The sequence below is a fragment of the Durio zibethinus genome, chromosome 19 (genome assembly GCF_047325235.1).
Source record: "Durio zibethinus cultivar Kanyao isolate XHJ-2024 chromosome 19, ASM4732523v1, whole genome shotgun sequence".
In the NCBI taxonomy this organism is placed as follows: Eukaryota; Viridiplantae; Streptophyta; class Magnoliopsida; order Malvales; family Malvaceae; genus Durio; species Durio zibethinus.
In genome coordinates, this window is record NC_143180.1 from 16,571,591 (window position 1) to 16,590,790 (window position 19,200).

The window sequence follows — 19,200 nt, forward strand, 5'->3', positions numbered from 1 at the left end:
AATTTTAGGGGGAGCACTCAAAGCTCAATGATTTTGAGACTTTATGTTTTGCTTTGAAAATGATTTTTACTAGAGTCAAGCTTTAAAATATGAAATTTTGTTTTAACACGTTTTTAATTACAAATTGAATTTGAATATCTTGAATTCAATGATTTAAACCTACTTAAACAATAAAACTTGATTAACTTGCAATGGTTTTCATTTTTCATATTGTTATATGTAAGTTTTAAAGAATTTTAGAGCTTAAAAGATCAAATCTTCTTTTTTTTTTTTTGAATATTTATAGGCATAAAAACCATTTGGACTTTCTCAAAGTGTGATATAAAACTTGTCTAAATGGTTTGAAGAGCTTAAATGTAAGTTTAAACATATTTGCCCATCTTAATAGCCTTTTTCAAGGAAATATGGGATTAAGAGTTGACTTTTTGATTTCTTTGTTTCTAATGCCAAATGACCACTTGAATAACTTTCTTTTGTCATTTGAAACTTGTTCAAGATGGTTAAAAATGAGCTTGACTAGTTATGAGTTTATTGAGGTCTTTTTCAAGCAAAAATGAGCTTCACAATATCAAAAATAAAAATCTTAGAAATATTAAGCTTTGAATGATTTATCCTATTGTATTTTGCATAAATATATTTATTTGAAATGATTTTGTGATTTTTATACGTATTGATTTGTGATTGTTAAACATGCTTATATGACCATGTTGATTAAAATTACTCAATTTTTTCTCAATGTTTGGATAGTGTGAAATATTTTTTAAACTTGATTGTTATATTCTAAATTGTTATAACCCTTGATTTGTGAATTGATTTATGATTCTTTGTTCATCTATATTTTTGGTCAAGATATACGCTCAATGATGATTGGTTCAACTTGACCTTAATACTTGTAATTTGAAAATGCTTAAATTTGTTATCTCTTGACTTTTAAAATGTTCTTAAATATACTTGCTCTTGTGCTAAATTGATTCATTAATTTTGTGAAAAATATTGGAACTTAAGCGTAATTGACTTATCTTTTGGTTTGGAATTAAATATTGATGAACTAATTGTGTTTAATGATATGTGTTGTTAGTTCATCTATTGTTCTTATCAAGTATGTACATATATGATAAATATGATTTTTTTTGACTTGACATGGTTACAATATGACTTAAGTAAATGATTTTATTATGATGCTTATTTTTAGCTTAAGTCATTATTGATTATGGCTTATAATTTGTGTAGACATATTTATGCTTTTGTGCTAAAATTTTCTTAAATATGTTTTTGATGATAAATATATATTCCTTGAGTCTTTAGTTTTTATATGGCCTAAAATTTATTTTGACATATTCTTTGGTGATTTCTTGAATATACATGAATATTGAATATGTCTATTTTGTGTTCATGAATGATCTAAAAGGTTTAATTTTTGCATATTACATGAGAACTTTTGCTTTAGTGCCATTCTTGTGCTATTTGATGTTTAAATTGATATATGGCCTCTAGCTCAAGTATATATCTCCTTTGCAATTGGCGACTTATGCTTAGTGAATAAATTTTTTTTTTTGCTTATAATGACTTAGAATATGGAATTATTTTCTAACAATTGGTATAATTTTTATCAATTGATTTTCTTGATGTTATTAATGAACATTTTTTTTACAAGAATATTCTCTAAATCTATGCTAGGAGAACTTGAAATGAGCATGAATGAGCCTACATTTTTTAAATTTCAAGTGGAGCAAGCAAAGCAAGTCATTTTCATCAATCAAACCCAAATACATCAAAGACTAGCTCAAATGATGCGAAATGGATGATTCAAAGCCTCACTCAACTACAATGAGCACAACAACATAGCTTGATAAGGACAGAGGTAATTGTATTGAATCTATGCTATGTGCCTATGATTTATAATGTTTAATGCATGATGTGATAAATTATTGTTTGATTGTGTGCAGAAAAGAGATGTTGTGCTAGAACATATGAACACATTGCACAAATTAATCACCAAGCCATATGCTAGATATTGTTCTAATATGTTCGAAAGCTTAGATTGGTTAACTCACCTTCATTGATATGCATGCCTAGTTCTTGATTGCTTTGATTAATAGTTTTTATTGCATGAATATTCGTTTGAATCTTTGAACATGTTCATTGATTAAGAATATTAAAACAGCTTATACCACATTATGTCTAAATGTTTGTATTTTTATTGGTATATTGCTATATGTGATTTGAAATGCTTTTGCATATGCTTGTATAATTTTGATTGAAATATATAGGTAAATACTTGCATATGTTTAGATTAAGTTCATTGCTATGCATTGAAATAATTTGAAATATATTTAAATAATTATACTTTTATTATTTTTTTGCTATAGCATATGTGCTCATCATGTTTGGAAAATACTTGACTAATCTTTGTTATGACATGATGATAATTGAACCTTATTGCTCATTAGTATTCATGCTTTATTAAATACATATGAGCTTTTGGTTTTTGTTTAGATAGGATAGCTTATGAAAGATTACTATTATCATTTATGCATGTATTGAATGAATCTTTCATATGCTTGAAGTATGTGTGCTCTATGAAAGTTGTTGAATAAAATTGCTAACAATTGGTATCAAAATTGCTAAAGAATTTTTTTAACTTTCATAGACACTTATTTATGTGCCTATCCTTGATATAGCTTATACCTTTCATGCAAAATTGTTTGTGCCTTAAATTGATCAATCCTTATTTTGGAAAGGAGGAGAAATCTTAGAATATAATTTTGTTTGATTTGTTTTATGATAAGAATTGGTATGCTTTGTGATAACATATCTTTAACAATTGGTATTCTTAATAATTGGTATGAGCTTGTATGCATGTGCTTGAATTTATGCTTAATTGCTATTGATGTTTTAGGTTCTAAGCATATCTTATCCCAACATGATTTATGAGTAGATTGCATATCATTCATTATCCTTTTCTCATAAATTTCATGTAGTAAATTTGATGACTTGTGTTAAAATGCAAAAATTGGATACACTTATACTTTTGTGCTTAAATACATGTATGTGAATTTCATTGTGCATATTACTCTTGATTACATACATTCAAAATAGTCTTGATATTATAGGTATCAAGCACTATGTCCCATGACTTGAATTGATCTCTTTTTCTTTTGAAATGACAAAAAGGGAGAGAGAGTTTAGAGATATTTCTTCTTGTATGCTTATAGTAATTGATATAAAAGCTTAAGCGTTTGGTATAACGAGCATAGACAAAAAAGAGGAGAAATGTTTCATGAACATATTTGTTAATAATGCCACTTTGTGTTTATTTGCTCATACTTTTTTGCTATGACAAAAAGGGGGAAAAATATCATTTGGACAAATTTACTTGTGCTTGACATGCATATGTTTGATTGTGCTTATTTCATATATTTGACTAACATATGTTTGTTGAATTGTGGTGGATTAAGATGCATAAATTGAGGGGGAGTTTTGCGATGTATTGTTTAAGGGAAAGTTTTTCAAAATGTTTTTTTCTAAATTTTAAATGTTTCAAAGAAAGTTTTTCATTAAGCAAATTTATTTTTAAGTTTTGTCATATCAAAAAGGGAGAGATTGTTAGCCTTGAATTGATCTTTATTTTGAAATGATGAAACATTAAGCTAAATAAGCTTGATTAAGATTTTGAAAAAGATTTATTTAGTACATGTTCTTAAGTTTTATATTTTGGTACTAAATAAATAATATGTTTTTCAAAGTATAAACAAACCTTTCTTTGTTTTCATAACCATATCTATTTTTAAAGAATATTTATTTGAGCTTAAATGAAAGTCCAATTGTTGTTTTTAAAGTGAACTTATTTATTTTGGACTTAATACAAATTTGATAATATTGGTTTTAAGAAACAGATTAACTTAAGAAAGTTGTTTTACGAAAACAAAATTTTCCAACGTTGAACTTGTTTTATTTTTCTGTATTAATTTACAAAGTTTTAATATTTGAATTTTATATGTTTTGAAAGCTCTTTGAGTCTACTTTCTAATGGATCAAACAAAATTAAAATCCAAATTTTCTAAGAAAAGATTTTGAATTTTTACTAGACACTCTGCAGTTGTCTAGAAACTATGAAGGGGTAGATTTTAAAATTCACTATAATTCATATACGATGAATTAGGTGGTGAATTTAGATAGAAAGTTCTTTAAGTCTAGTTTCTAAATCTTCAAACAAATTGTGATTTGGATTTGTCTAACTCAAGATATGATCAAATTAGTGAGTAGAGTGCAAAATAGGATACAACAGAATAGCTTGATAAGATTTATCCCCCGGGTTGCAAGATTGATCCCTTAGCTGAACCAATTGATTGATTGGGTCATATTTTTCAAGTGAAAAATGGCACAAAACTTGAACCAATTGATCCCCTCATGGAAGAGATCGATCGGGTCTGGGCATAAACTCTCCAACGACTAGTTTTTCATGCTTCCAGTAGGCATTTCTTCTTCCAAGCCTTCCCCTATGGCTAGTTCTTCAATTTCTCTATATATTGGCCATCCCAACACACCAAGAAGGTTGATGAATCAAGATAGCAAGATCAAACAAGTCATACTTTCGTTTTCTCAAAGAAATCAAGAGTTTTAGAGCTTAAATTCAATATCCTTTGTATTTCTTGTATCCAAAATATTGTTGTGTATCATTCATCATTTTGTTTTTACTTCATTAGGCAAACACTTAACCTTGAGAGGTATTTTAGTTTGCAAAAGTTATTTAGGTTATCTTGTAAGCAAAAGGTAAGGTATCCTCTTGATATTGTAAAGGTAGAGGTTGTTATCTAAGCCTTGAGAAAAAATAGAGATTTAGTACAAGATAGGTTTGTATCTTGTAAGAGTTTTTCTTCAATTAATGGATTGAAGTCTTGGTGTGGACAACCAAGAGAGAGGACGTAGGTGCCTTGTGGAGAAGGATCGAACCTCTGTAAATCATTGTATTTGATTTCTCTATCTCTATCTCTTTACAATTATTGTTGTTTATATTTAATTTTAGGTTAATTAATTGTTATTGTTTCCATTATATTTTCATCAAAAGTGTTTATTTTTTTTTATTTTCATTCAATTACTTAGAAATCATTATTTAGGAAGAATCTGGAGAAATCCAATTCACCATCCTTTTAGATCACCATCTCACTTATAAAGCTAACAATCTATACCCTGATAAACCTTTTCACCTCTAATTCAGGCATTATCTTTAATTTATTTTTGGCCTTCTGTAAACATAGGAATTAGCCAACAGGTGGCTCGGTAATATTCTTTTCCTACAATAACAAAAGGAACTTCATTATCCAAAGGAACTCAATCTTGGTTGAGTTGACCTCCCTTAATTTCTACACTAAAGTTAAACAAACTTGAATTAAATGACATAATGAGATAAGAGAGATGTACCAAAGTTGTTTAAGTAAAAGGTCAAACAAGGGAAAGCTCAAACTCAAAAAAACAAGAAAGCTAAGATCGATGAAAATAGGTCAACTATAGAGCAAAAAAATGTTGGGTAGTAAGGAACTTGAGCTCCAAAGGGCCCTTATATAGCCAAGTATCAGATCAAATGAATGCTCATATTGAGCCATGTCATCATACAGATACCGAGGATAACCCTTTCGCATTCATTCCAAATTCAATGAACCGTCAAAATTTCTCTCTCATTAATAAATGTAGATTTAAATGAATATGTGGTTAGTCCATCCAAAATTCACAAGTGCCATGTCGACCATAATGCATAAACACTAGACTGGTCATGGTACATGAATATCATGTCAGACATGCAGTGCATATGCTATTGTTGTTATGTTAGCTATACATGTAACATCACATCAATTCTAATCAGGACACTAATAGCACCTCGTCTAAGTTAGTATGGCCATAGAGATTAGCTTGGTATATTGAGCCCATGATAATTACAAAAGCAATCCTCCCATTGATATAATGGGAACCTTAAAAGGAATCCACGCTCAATACGCAGCTCGATTCCAGCAACAGTAGATCAATCAACCTTACTTTTTATTAGTCTAACACTTTAGATGACTTGATTGAGAGACAACATGTTGGGGGTATTTTATGGTCCAAGGGGTAATATCGACATTTTTCTTTAGAGATTGAGTTATCATCCAGGTAGGGGCAATTCAATCTTTTTGGTCTGAGCTGACGTGTCAAGTTAACTTGAAAGTTTGAGATCCATTATAACTTAGACACCTTGTTGACCACTATATGGCATATGGAGATAATGACTTTTCATCTTACGATTGGGTTGTTGACTGCCAACTCAGGTTGAGCCAGCAATGGTAGCCCTAACCCTATCACTTGGAGCTTAGGCTACCTAGGCCCTGTATCTTTACCACACAAGTATAAATAACCCATCTTATTGTTGACATCTATAAATCATTGTATTTGATTTCTCTATCTCTATGTCCTTACAATTATTATTGTTTATATTTAATTTTAGGTTAATTAATTGTTATTGTTTCCATTTTATTTTCATCAAAAGTGTTTTTTTTTTAATTTTCATTCAATTACTTAGAAATCATTATTTAGGAAGAATCTGGAGAAATCCAATTCACCCTCCTTTTAGATCACCATCTCACTTATAAAGCTAACAATCTATACCATGATAAACCCTTTCACCTCTAGCTCAGGCATTATCTTTAATTTATTTTTGGCCTTCTGTAGACAAAGGGATTAGCCAATAGGTGGCTCGATAATATTCTTTTCCTACAATAACAAAAAAAACTTCATTATCCAAAGGAACTCAATCTTGGTTGAGTTGACCTCCCTTAATTTCTACACTAAAGTTAAACAAACTTGAATTAAACGACATAATGAAATAAGAGAGATGTACCCAAGTTGTTTAAGTAAAAGGTCAAACAAGGGAAAGCTCAAACTCAAAAAAACAAGAAAGCTAAGATCGATGAAAATAGGTCAACTATAGAGCAAAAAAATGTTGGGTAGTAAGGAACTTGAGCTCCAAAGGGCCCTTATATAGCCAAGTATCAGATCAAATGAATGCTCATATTAAGCCATGTCATCATACAGATACCGAGGATAACCCTTTGGCTTTCATTCCAAATTCAATGAACCGTCAAAATTTCTCTCTCATTAATAAATGTAGATTTAGATGAATCTGTGGTAAGTCCATCCAAAATTCACAAGTGCCATGTCGACCATAATGCATAAACACTAGACTGGTCATGGTACATGAACATCATGTCAGACGTGCAGTGCATATGCTACTGTTGTTATGTTAGCTATACACGTAACATCACATCAATTCCAATCAGGACACCAATAGCACCTCGTCTAAGTTAGTATGGCTATAGAGATTAGCTTGGTATATTGAGCCCATGATAATTACAAAAGTAATCCTCCCATTGATATAATGGGAACCTTAAAAGGAATCCACGCTCAATATGCAGCTCGATTCCAGCAACAGTAGATCAATCAACTTTACTTTTTATTAGTCTAACACTTTAGATGACTTGATTGAGGGACAACATGTTGGGGGTATTTTATGGTCCAAGGGGCAATATCGACATTTTCCTTTAGAGATTGAGTTATCATCCAGGCAGAGGCACTTCGATCTTTTTGGTCTGAGCTGACGTGTCAAGTTAACTTGAAAGTTTGAGATCCATTATAACTTAGACACCTTGTTGACCACTATATGGCATATGGAGATAATGGCTTTTCATCTCGCGATTGGGTTGTTGACTGCCAACTCAGGTTGAGCCAACAATGTTAGCCCTAACCCTATCACTTGGAGCTTAGGCTACCTAGGCCTTGTATCTTTACCACACAAGTATAAATAACCCATCTTAGGTGCTATTAACCTAATTCGATTTCTATATCTACTTTCAAGGTTTTCCATCCTTCTTACTTTCTTCCTAAGCATTGATTTGAGTGTTGGAGTACAAACGCTAAAGAAACATCCAACTTTTGTTAAAAATTGACCTCTCACCTTGTAATTTTAGGTTTCTGCCCTCTAGAAGACAACTTAAACCAATAGTACTAAACCAAAAAAAAAAAAAAACACTGAACTCACATTGATAACCACTTTTGATGATTATTTATGACCCTATTCAATTGTCAATATTAGCAAGTTATCCACAAACACTTCAAATAATCAAGAAATGAACGTTGTCATATCATAAATTTCACACCATAACAATGCAACTTTCATTCTATTTTGTAATAGTTGAATGCTTATAGTGTTGCATTTAGAAAATGGAAACATTAAACATTTGTATTTCACTCTCACTTTTCAATTGCTCAATTCTAGTGAAGCTGTAAGTATCTAAATCATATCAATGATACAAACTTTCAATGTATTTTTTGGATGCTCATTATTACTAACAAGAGTGAACATGCTTTTTCAATGTCCTTGAATGATTTGAATTGCATAATACATTTATCAAGTCTAATATAAATGGATTAATTAGCAACTGTAGGAGAAGAAAAGAATGCTTAAATGCTATACATTCTTTCTTATGAGTATTTTTTTAGAAGGAAAATGTGTTGTCATACTACCCAAGTTTTAGCCATATGCTTGGATTACGTATTATCAATAGTGATCATGATTTTTTTGATTTCTTGATGTCATTACTCATTAACTCTCTATGTCATATTAATAATGATCCATAAATTTGGTTTTCTATCATGTTCAAAAATTTCTATATTTATGCACTTGTCTCCCATTAAGTGATAGCATTTCTATTTGTTTTATAATTTTACTAACAATAAAGAAAGTATAGCATATTTTGTTGAAGTTCTCCTAGCCCCAATAATTCACATCCATTGTACTTTTCTAAGCTTTTTCTTTTTGTTTAGGAGAGATGTGACTGGTAGATGAAGCATAAAAAGCATTGGAAGAGATTGAGACACTTAAGAAGGTTTTCAATTTTCGAGTTTTGGTTGTCTTTAACCCTTTTAGGCAAATAAAAAATTTCTTATTTTTTATTTTTAGCAATTCAAAAACATGTGAAATTTCATGTGAAATTACTTAGACAATTAATATATTCAGATATTCTATAATATTTAATTATTGAAATTGAATTAAAATTTACATGTTTTTATAATATATTTTAGGATTGAATGTAATTGTAGTAAAAATTGAAAAAAGAAAAACTCATCCCAAATGTTATTTTTTATAGCTATATATATAATTAATATTCAAAATTTAACGATGCTTATCCAATAAAATGCTGCTAAGTTTGCAAATTCTCATCCCCTAAATTCTATCCCATGGCATTCAAGAAATGCCGCTAAATGTAAAAAACTCCATTAATTTTTGCAACATTAAAAAAAAAAAAAAACATTGTTAAATTTTCTGACACCAATATAACTTACATTTTTTGGAAACACCACTAAATTTTAGTGGTATTTATAAACCCCGTTAAATAATTAAAAAGGAAAGCCATTAAAAAACTATTTTTTTGTAGTCGATTATTAAGGTTCTGTTAATTTGATATTTTTTTTTCTTTTTTTTCTTTTCTAATGGAATATGAAAAAAAAAAATCAAAATAATCTAAAAATAAAAAAAAATACCAAAAAATGCAAAAGTACAACAGAGATAAACTAAATGATATCAAATATAAAGATATCTAATTAAATCATCGGCCTATACTTTAAGCTCCATGCTATCTATATACACAATTATCAAAATATTATCAAATATTGGGATCAAATTACCCCAATAAAATATTATTTTAAATTTGAAACAATGAATTTATTGTTAAAGCGTTTTTATGACATATCTGAAATAAATTTGAAACGTTTAATTTAGGTTTAATTTGTTGTATAAATTGCAAAAATATATATAAATGCAAAAATATATATATTTAAAATAATTATCAGACAAACTTGATTTTATGAAAATTATCATGGAATTTTGACCGTGTATATAAATCTTGTATATATTTAACCCAAAATTTTATTGAAAATAATTAGTTAAACAAATATGACTTTTTATTTTGATAAAATTTATCCAAATTATTACTCATATATTTGGGAGAGTACTATAGAATGATAAATTTGAAATTCCCAATTTTATTTTGGGTATTTCAAGTTCATCATTAAACAAAAATTTAACAAATTTATAAATTTGAAAATAATTATAAAAGAACTATATTTTATATCATCTTGATAATTTATACTAAACTTAAAACCCAAATTCCTTTTCTCTTATTTAATATGCTAATTAAGATTTTAATTTTTTTTATACAAAAAAACTTATAATTTAAAATAAAAATTTCTCGATAATAATTATATAAATCAAATGAACTAAATTTTCACTTATTCAATCTTAAAATTTTGATCTTTATTAATTTGGAATTTGTCAGTTGTTAGTACCCATTGGATACATACAGCCGATCAAGTTCTAGAAGTCATTTGGAGTCTAATTGGAAAATAACATGAGTGGTCCATGCTGAGATGAAGCCAAGAAATGACAGCCTTCCATCCCATTAATTATCTTCTCCTCGTGGGAGCTCATCTTTCCACCTCGGTGGCTGGTCTATGACCTACTATGGACCAATATTCTCACAACATTATCATTAACTAAATAAATAAATAAATAAAATCAACAATTTATGGTTCAAAATTTCCATCTTTTATGATAGCTAGTTAGGTATTAGTTATATTCATTGTATTAACTTCTTAATGAAACATTCTTTTCTTACACACTTGTCTCCCTGAGCTTAAACTCAGCTAAAACAATAATTCAACTAATTTAAGATTAGATTTGATTAAGTTCCATTTTTATAAATTTAAATACTTAAGAAGCTTGGAATTCGATTTGTATTTGAGTGTGTAGCTGTAGTAGTAAAAAAAAAGTTTGCTCATTTCTTTATTATTTGGTTTGAATTTGATGAACTGCTGTGATAAAATAATTTTTTACGAATTTGTTAAATTTCGTATAAATAAACCTATATTAACCAACCTGAGAATGGGATGTATTGATCAAAACTCATATCCTCTTGCCACTTATATAAAAATGATTAAATTATGAAATTAGTTTTTATATTTTTATAAAATTTAAAATTTAGTCCTTATACAATAATTTGTAGAAATTAAATCCTTAAACTAGTTTTATTTAACAATATTGGTCCAATTAATAAAAGTGTTACTTGATTTCCATTAAATTGTTGACATAATCGCTCACTATATTGACATAGCATTGATTTTAATGATGTGGTATTAACCTGCCAATGTGACAATTAAGATTGATAAAATCAATTGTTAAATTATACAAATGATCCATATACTCATACAAAATTAAAAATTTAGTCTTTGTACTCCCACGAAATTTGAAATTTAACCTCTATACTCACACAAAATTTGAAACTTAGTCCCTTTAATACAAAAATATTTTGAATTTTTAAAAATTTTTTAGTGTTTTAAAATGTTAAATTTTAAATTGCTACAATATTCTCTCATAATATTCTATCACAATATTAAAAAATCTATCAATATTTAGTCACAATTTTCATATGTTTTCACTAAATCTATCGTAATTTTTTATTACCCATGTGAAATATTATTACTAATTCCGTTGCTATTTCTTGTTACATTTTGTCATTAAATATAAATCTATTACTAATTTTGTCACAAATTTCTGTCATTATCTAATTTTAATAAAACTATTATTTTTTATTAATTTATCTAATGAATTAGAATTATAATTACATCCCATAAAAGGTAAAATTATCCATAAAACAGTATTTCTATTCCTTTAAATTAAACCTTATTTAAATTATTTTTTATAATCAAATATAGGTTCAAGATTCTAAATACATTAAAGTAATTTGCTAAACTTAATGTGTGTTGGTTTTAAATTAATCTTATTATTTAATTGGACATAATTATTTAAATAATTTTTTGTGAAGACCCAAAAAATTGAAAATTCTCATTATGATACATGATATTGATATTTTGATTTATAAAATAAATCATTTTCTCCTTTTTTTTTGGTTAAGATTTAAAGTTCGTCATTTAAGTAGATAGGAGCCCATCCATTGTAAGAATTTAGATTTGAATATTTTATTTTGTTTGGTTGGATGAAATGATCATTTCATTCATGGTCTATTTTAGATTCATTACAAATACAACTCTATTCACTAATTTGGTTCATTATAAATTTTGTTATATGATATATTTATACTAATTAAAAAATATTAGCTTTGATATATTAATTTAAATTATTAATATTATAATTGATTAATATATATGACAATAATAATATTATTAATATGATATTATTAATAAATTAATTATATATAATAATATATTAGAGGAACTAAATTTCACATTTCGTATGAATATGAGACTAAATTTCAAAATTTGTAAGAGTACAAGAACTAAATTTTAAATTTTATACCAGTATAGAGATTATTTGCATAATTTAATAACTAATTTTATCAATCCCAATAATCATGTCAACAAGTCAATGCTATATCATTGAACTCAAAGCCACATCATTAAAGTTAACGGCCACGTTAACTAATTTAATGGAAATCAAGTAACATTGTTATTAATTGAACCAATATTGTTAAATTAAACTAGTATGAAAATCTCATTTTTGCAAATTATTGTATATGGATTAAATTTCAAATTTCGCATGAGTATAGTGACCATTTACATAATTTAACAACTGATTTCATAAATTTCAATTACCACATCACCGAATCAATTTCATGTCATTAAAGTTAATGTCATGTCAGTATGGTCAACTATTATGTTAGCTAATTTAATGGAGATTAAGTAACACTATTATCAAATAGATTACTATTGTTAAATTAAACTAGTATAAGAATCTAATTTCTATAAATTATTATATAAGGACTAAATTTTAAATTTTATAGAAATATAGAAACTAATTTCATAATTTGACCTAAAAAAATTGAGGCCTATTCAAGAAAAACTTAAATACAAATTTCAAATTATGTAATATTCATAAAAATATCATATGAAATCGAATAAATGATAGACTTAAGATAATTTATTATCATGATCGAATAATTATATGATTAAAGTAAAAAAATTATAATTAAAACGTTAGTATTTGCTACAAAAAAAATTTTTAAATGATTTAAGTTGAGTAGTTAACAAGTAAATGACTTACTTTCGACTTACTTGTGAGAGTAGGAGGTTTTTTAAGGCTAGCTGTAAGTGGGAGTTGTTGTCCTATCAATTCATAACTCTTATAGCCCAACGATCTTTTTCCACATTTTATCCAACAGTCGACCCCCCTTCCCCCACAAGCCAACAAATCTTATCAGATTACTTTGCTGAACCTTTTCTCTCAAGTTCTAGCCATGGAGCTGATTTTCTCAATTCAATCTTTGATTGTCCTGTTTCTTATCTTTCTTTATTCTTACTACTACTTCTCTTCACACCAAAAAAGAAATAGTAATACAGGGTTCAAAATCTACCCCATCCTCGGTGCCTTGCCTGAATTCCTAAGAAACCGGCACCGATTTCTTGATTGGACAACCGAAATTCTAAGCCGATGTCCGACCAACACAGCTGTCTTTTATCGTCCTGGTAAAATCCATGGAATCATCACTGCAAACGCTTTAAACGTCGAGCATGCTCTCAAGACCAACTTCGAGAACTATCCCAAAGGCGAGCGGTTCATTCTCCTTCTCAAGGACTTTCTTGGCCAAGGAATCTTCAACTCTGATGGTGAACTATGGAAAATTCAAAGGAAAACGGCCAGCTACGAGTTCAACACCAAATCGCTCCGGAATTTCATTGTGGACAATGTCAGGATCGAGGCTTCCACAAGGTTGATTCCGGTCTTAAGCCAGGCTTCTAAAACTCAACAGGTATTGGATTTACAGGATATTTTGGAGCAATTCGCTTTTGATAACATATGTAAATTGGCTTTCAATGTCGACCCTGGTTGTCTTGGCGGCGATGGAACGTCTGGTTCTAAGTTCATGCGTGCGTTTGAAGATGCTGCCACGCTTAGTTCTGGAAGATTCATGTATGCCTTCCCATTTTTATGGAAGATAAAGAGGATTTTCAACATGGGATCAGAACGAAACTTGAAGAATTCGATCGAGATTGTTCACGAATTCGCAGATAACATGATTAAAACAAGATTAGAAGCCAAAGCTGAAACTCAAGACGAAGATTTACTATCCAGGTTCATCAGAAACGAGGAGAATTCACCTCACTTTCTCCGAGATATCATCATAAGTTTCATTTTAGCAGGGAGAGACACCACATCTTCAGCTTTGACTTGGTTCTTTTGGCTGCTATCACTAAATTCCAACGTTGAACGAAGCATACTAAAAGAGCTTGAATCAATTCGACTAAGAAATGGGAAAAACATTGGCGATGCATATACTTTCGATGAGCTACGACAAATGCACTATCTTCACGCAGCAATTTCAGAAAGTTTAAGATTGTACCCTCCAGTTCCAGTCGATACAAAAGTTTGCCTAAACAACGACATTCTTCCAGACGGAACATTTATCGGGAAAGGCTGGTTTTTCACTTATCATACGTATGCGATGGGGCGGATGGAGGCGATATGGGGCAAAAATTGCAATGAATATTTGCCAGAAAGATGGCTTGATGAAAATGGAAATTGCAAGCAAGAAAATCCATTTCGATTTCCCATATTCCATGCCGGACCAAGGATGTGTCTAGGGAAAGATATGGCTTATATTCAGATGAAGTCGATTGCAGCAACAGTGATAGAGAGGTTTGTGGTAGAGGTACAAGGTAAGGATAAGTGTCCTCGGCACTTGTTGTCTTTAACTCTCAGGATGAAAGGTGGGTTATCTGTTAGGGTTAGGGAAAGATGAGTGGACTTAACTTGGTTATTTCTTGTTGATCTTTAGTGATTATTGTATAAGTCCATTATTGCTGTTGTTATTTTTTTTTTTTTTTAATTATAAGTCCATTATTGTTACATGCACATGGTTGGTTGTTTTGTTTTCCCTTATAGTATAGGTGTCCAACAGAATCTACGGGCGGAGCTGGGCTAGGGGGCTAAACTAAAATAAAGTATGTATCATAAAAAATTTTATACGTTTATTTTATATTTTGTATATTATTATCTGATAAAAATTATACTTGAAATATAATATTTCATTTATATCTATTTATAATATAAATTTTGATCGTTTTGATCAAAGATCGATTCCCTCTTAAGGGTACCACGTCCACTTCCTCATTTTTTTTTTGGTTTATTTATTTATTTAATATTTTATAGTTGTTTTTAATATTTAATAACTATTTTAGGGATTTAAAATGTTAAGGTGAATCTCACTTTATAATAAGGCTTTTTATTTTTTTCAGTTTTTATAAAATTTTTATTAATACTTTTTGAAGATTTATTTTTTTGTGGTACTCACTTGATACTATAGTATGCTATGTGATTAATGTTTTTTTTTTTTTTGTTTAGTTGATAAGAATAGCAAAACAATAATTATCCAATATATTTATATTCATCTGGATTCGATATGAGCATTTTTTTTTTTTTGTAAAAAATAGATATCTAATTAATTTGAATCAAATTATTTTATAAAAATCAGAGGTGGATGAAAAGTGAATTTATAATACTCTAACTCAAGTCACTTTATGCTATATATAAAAATATATATTTTATTATCTTTAATTTTATATTTCTATAAATATGCATGTATTCATCGGTTTTTTTTAAAGCTTTGTATTAAATGGAGAGCTCTTTCCATCAATAATATATTTTAAAATCTTTATTCTTTAATAGGAGTACTTTCAAACTTATTTACTTAAATAAGGTACTCTAAACCACGTCATCGTATCCTTCAAACTTTTCTCCTCTTTTTTCCAGCAACTATCCCTTCTCTTTCTCCTTGCAATATCTTCTTTTTTTTTTTTTTTCTTGAAAAATTCATTCTTAAAATATCAAAAATCTAATTCATGATGAATAAAGAAATTAGTTATATAATTTCTACCAATTTCCACTTAAAATGACACTTTTCTTCTCACAATAGTTGGCGGAATTTTTTTCATCTCATGTCTTCTACTAAAATCAAAATTTTTGATTTTTGTGAAGAATGATAAAGAAAATGTTATCATTTAAAATGTATTCTTTGTAAATTTTTGGAATGATTTAAATTTTTTTTCTAGATTCGAGACTTTCTATAGCTCACACTTATCTCTCTTTTAAGTTGATACAACTCTCAAAAACTTTTTTTTAATTGAGTAATTTGAAAATTGATAAAAGCATTAAGATTTTTTATAATTGGAACTTCACAGATTGATGATTGCACAAAAATTTAGGTAAATTGATCTTCGAGCATTAAAGCCTACATCTACAGACAGAGTTGTGGGATAATGGTCTTTGATCATAAATAACCTCTCTAAAAAGGTTTGAACTGTGTGTTATGGATGTTGCTCATTATTTAATCGATTGAATTTTGAAACTGAAGTTTACCTTTGATTACTAAAATTGATTGATTGGTTTGCAATTTGCAAATCATCTTTCATGTATCTTTTAGCGGAAATGTCAATCTTAGTTAAATGCTCACCAGATTTATCTCTTTGCTCGTGAACATAGGATTGATTCTTTTCTAATTGAATTTAAAATAAAAAAAAAAAAACTAGTTGCAAAAGGACAAAAAAAAAAAAGAAAAGGAATTCCAAGTTATAAAGTTAAGATGTTAGAATATGTGAATATTAGTTATAAAGAATTTCAAGTTTGTTGAAATTATCATGCTTGTAAAGAGTGGCGTATATGTTTTGTTTTTGGCAAAAAAATCAATCCTATGACGTTATGTTTGGATATATATAAATAAAAAAATAAAATAAAATAAAGAAAAAAAATGCATGTATCTCTTGTTTAAATAGTTAAAATTAACAAATGAAAAGAAAAGAATTTTAATAATAATTGTTTGGATAAATAGTTAAAAGAAAATGAAATAATTTATTATAATATTTTTTCAATTATAACTTTTTTTTAATAAAATAACATATAATATACAAATATATCTTTATACTACTTAATTTGTATAAACAAATTTTTTTAAACAAAATTGAATATGTTTAATATAGTAAGATATATTAACTAGTTATTAATTTACTCTTAATTTTATGTTTAATTTAGTTTTTTAATTTATTTTGATAATAATTTAACTTGTTTTGTTGTTAAGACTTGAAAAATCATAAAATATTTATAAATTATGATGTTATATAAAATACTCATAAAAAAATATTTTTATAGGAAGTGTTGATTATATAATCAAATTTAATATTATAATAAAAATATAGATATAAAAATCTTTTTATAAAAATAAAATTTTTTCAACTTTTCTTTATTTAGTTTTTCTCTCAAATTGAGATATTAAAAAAGTGAAAATTATAAGAAAAACTAAAAATTATTAATTTATATATCTTTTCTTTCATTTAAATTAAAAATTTATCAAAATATTTTTTTTTATTATTTTTTTAATTTTCCTTAACTTTCTTTCCTTTTCCTTAATCCAAACATAGGGTCAGTGTCCGTAGGACCTGTTCTTTGAGCGCGAATAGAGACTTAAGGCCGCCTACCTCGTATTGTGCAGTTAGCTATCCTACATGAAAAAGACAAGAAGGTATACGAATAATATTTATATAAAACTAGAATTTGACGACGTTTTGTTGCGGGAAAGATGACGAATTTTTTTTATTTGTTTATTTTTAAAATAAATTATATATAATTTTATTTAAATATTTCAACTGGATTAGCTTCATAGATATATGTAAAAATTGGATTAACTTCATGCTTCAACAATATCATGCTATATTTCAATTGTTCTTAGAAAATTGAATTAGCTTCATAGTTATATGTGAAAGGTCCTTGGGATAGCCTTGTCACATATAGCACAATATTATTGAAGCCTATGATTAAGTGATGTTGTATTAAGTTACAAAAATTGATGAAATCATTATGTTATAATTGTATAAGTCTTGAAGCATTGTGATCAGATCATAATTGTAAAACTTTTGAAGTTAAATTGCAAAATTTGGGACAAATTTAAAAATTATTAAAATTATTTTTTGAAAGGAATATTTTAGGCATATTCCATTTTCTCATTTGTTGGGACCTAAATGGAATTTTGTGACCTGTTTGGATTTTGTTGGATTTTCCTGAAAACCTTTTCATAGTGTTATCATTTTGCTACAATTAAATTCCAGAAATACCCTATATGAAGGTGGATATACAAAGCCTAAATATTATTTTAAGACAAATTTTATAATAAAATGGTAAATCGAAGGAGAAAGCAACATGAATGGAAATTGTTGGCCTGTTTGGATCTTTTTCTTATTTTCTCTTAAATCTTTTAAATTTTAATGGTTTTTCTTCGATAAAAAATCCTGTTTCATATGTTTAAGCATTAATCTACAAAGCCTAAAAAAAAAGCAAGAAAAAAAAATGACAGAAACGCAATAAGTTGCAAACACAAAAAACTATATTACCTTATCTCATTAAAAAAAGCATCATGGCCAAGTCTCGTATTATTATTTCTCCTTTTAGCTCCTTATTATTATTATTATTATTATTATTATTATTATTATATATGCATGATTGGATCCGAAAAAATTATGATGGAAAAAGGGCAAAAATTGAATTAAGAAAGGTAAGTGAAAAATAAAAAATGACATAAAAAATGTGAAGGAAAAGACAAAAGATACAGAAAAAATATGAAGCGAAAGATAGAGAAAACAAAGGCCTGTGGAAATGACGAAAATGGCAGACAAAATGTAAAACAGAAAGAGAGTAGATAGGTAAGGTAAGCTCAGCTGAAAAATGGTCGATGATGGATTTGGTAGAAAAATGATAAAAGAAAAGATAAAGCGTGGATAGGCTAAGGTGTGGTCAAAGTAAGATTCAAATGAGTAAAATTAATAGTATGCATTCCACACTTGTTAAAATGTTAAAACTGCCATAATTTTATCTAGTAATATGTTCTCTAATTGTCATAACATATAAATCCATGAATTTATCTCTAGATATAAATTAGAGAAGTCGTTACAAATCTTTTTTATTTAAGTGTGATTGGTCACATGAAGTAGATTCTGATCCATGAATATATCTATCTAAGTTTGGGAGTCGATTATATATGGGGAAGGTTATAACATCTTCAAATGTCTATCTAAATGATGGTACTAGTTTGATTTTAGATCATCCAAGCCTTGATCATA

The 19,200-nt window shown here is 27.9% G+C and overlaps 1 protein-coding gene and 1 long non-coding RNA gene across 2 annotated transcripts; both read left to right on the forward strand.

Annotated features, from left to right (window-relative positions):
• Positions 1 to 1,596: 1,596 nt before the first annotated feature.
• On the forward strand, positions 1,597 to 9,085 carry LOC149513460 (uncharacterized). Its single transcript, XR_016330222.1, has 2 exons — positions 1,597 to 1,861; positions 8,851 to 9,085. It is a non-coding gene; the product is annotated as an uncharacterized LOC149513460 (long non-coding RNA).
• A 3,995-nt stretch (positions 9,086 to 13,080) lies between these two features.
• On the forward strand, positions 13,081 to 15,136 carry LOC149513461 (cytochrome P450 CYP94D108-like). The gene has a single exon (XM_089748594.1). It carries the CDS (start codon positions 13,335 to 13,337, stop codon positions 14,835 to 14,837), a length of 1,503 nt encoding a protein of 500 aa, XP_089604720.1. The 5' UTR covers positions 13,081 to 13,334; the 3' UTR covers positions 14,838 to 15,136.
• The last annotated feature ends 4,064 nt before the right edge of the window (positions 15,137 to 19,200 follow it).

Excerpts from the sequence above, each read along its gene's own strand:
- LOC149513461 (XM_089748594.1), top strand. The coding sequence starts at position 13,335 with ATGGAGCTGATTTTCTCAATTCAATCTTTGATTGTCCTGTTTCTTATC.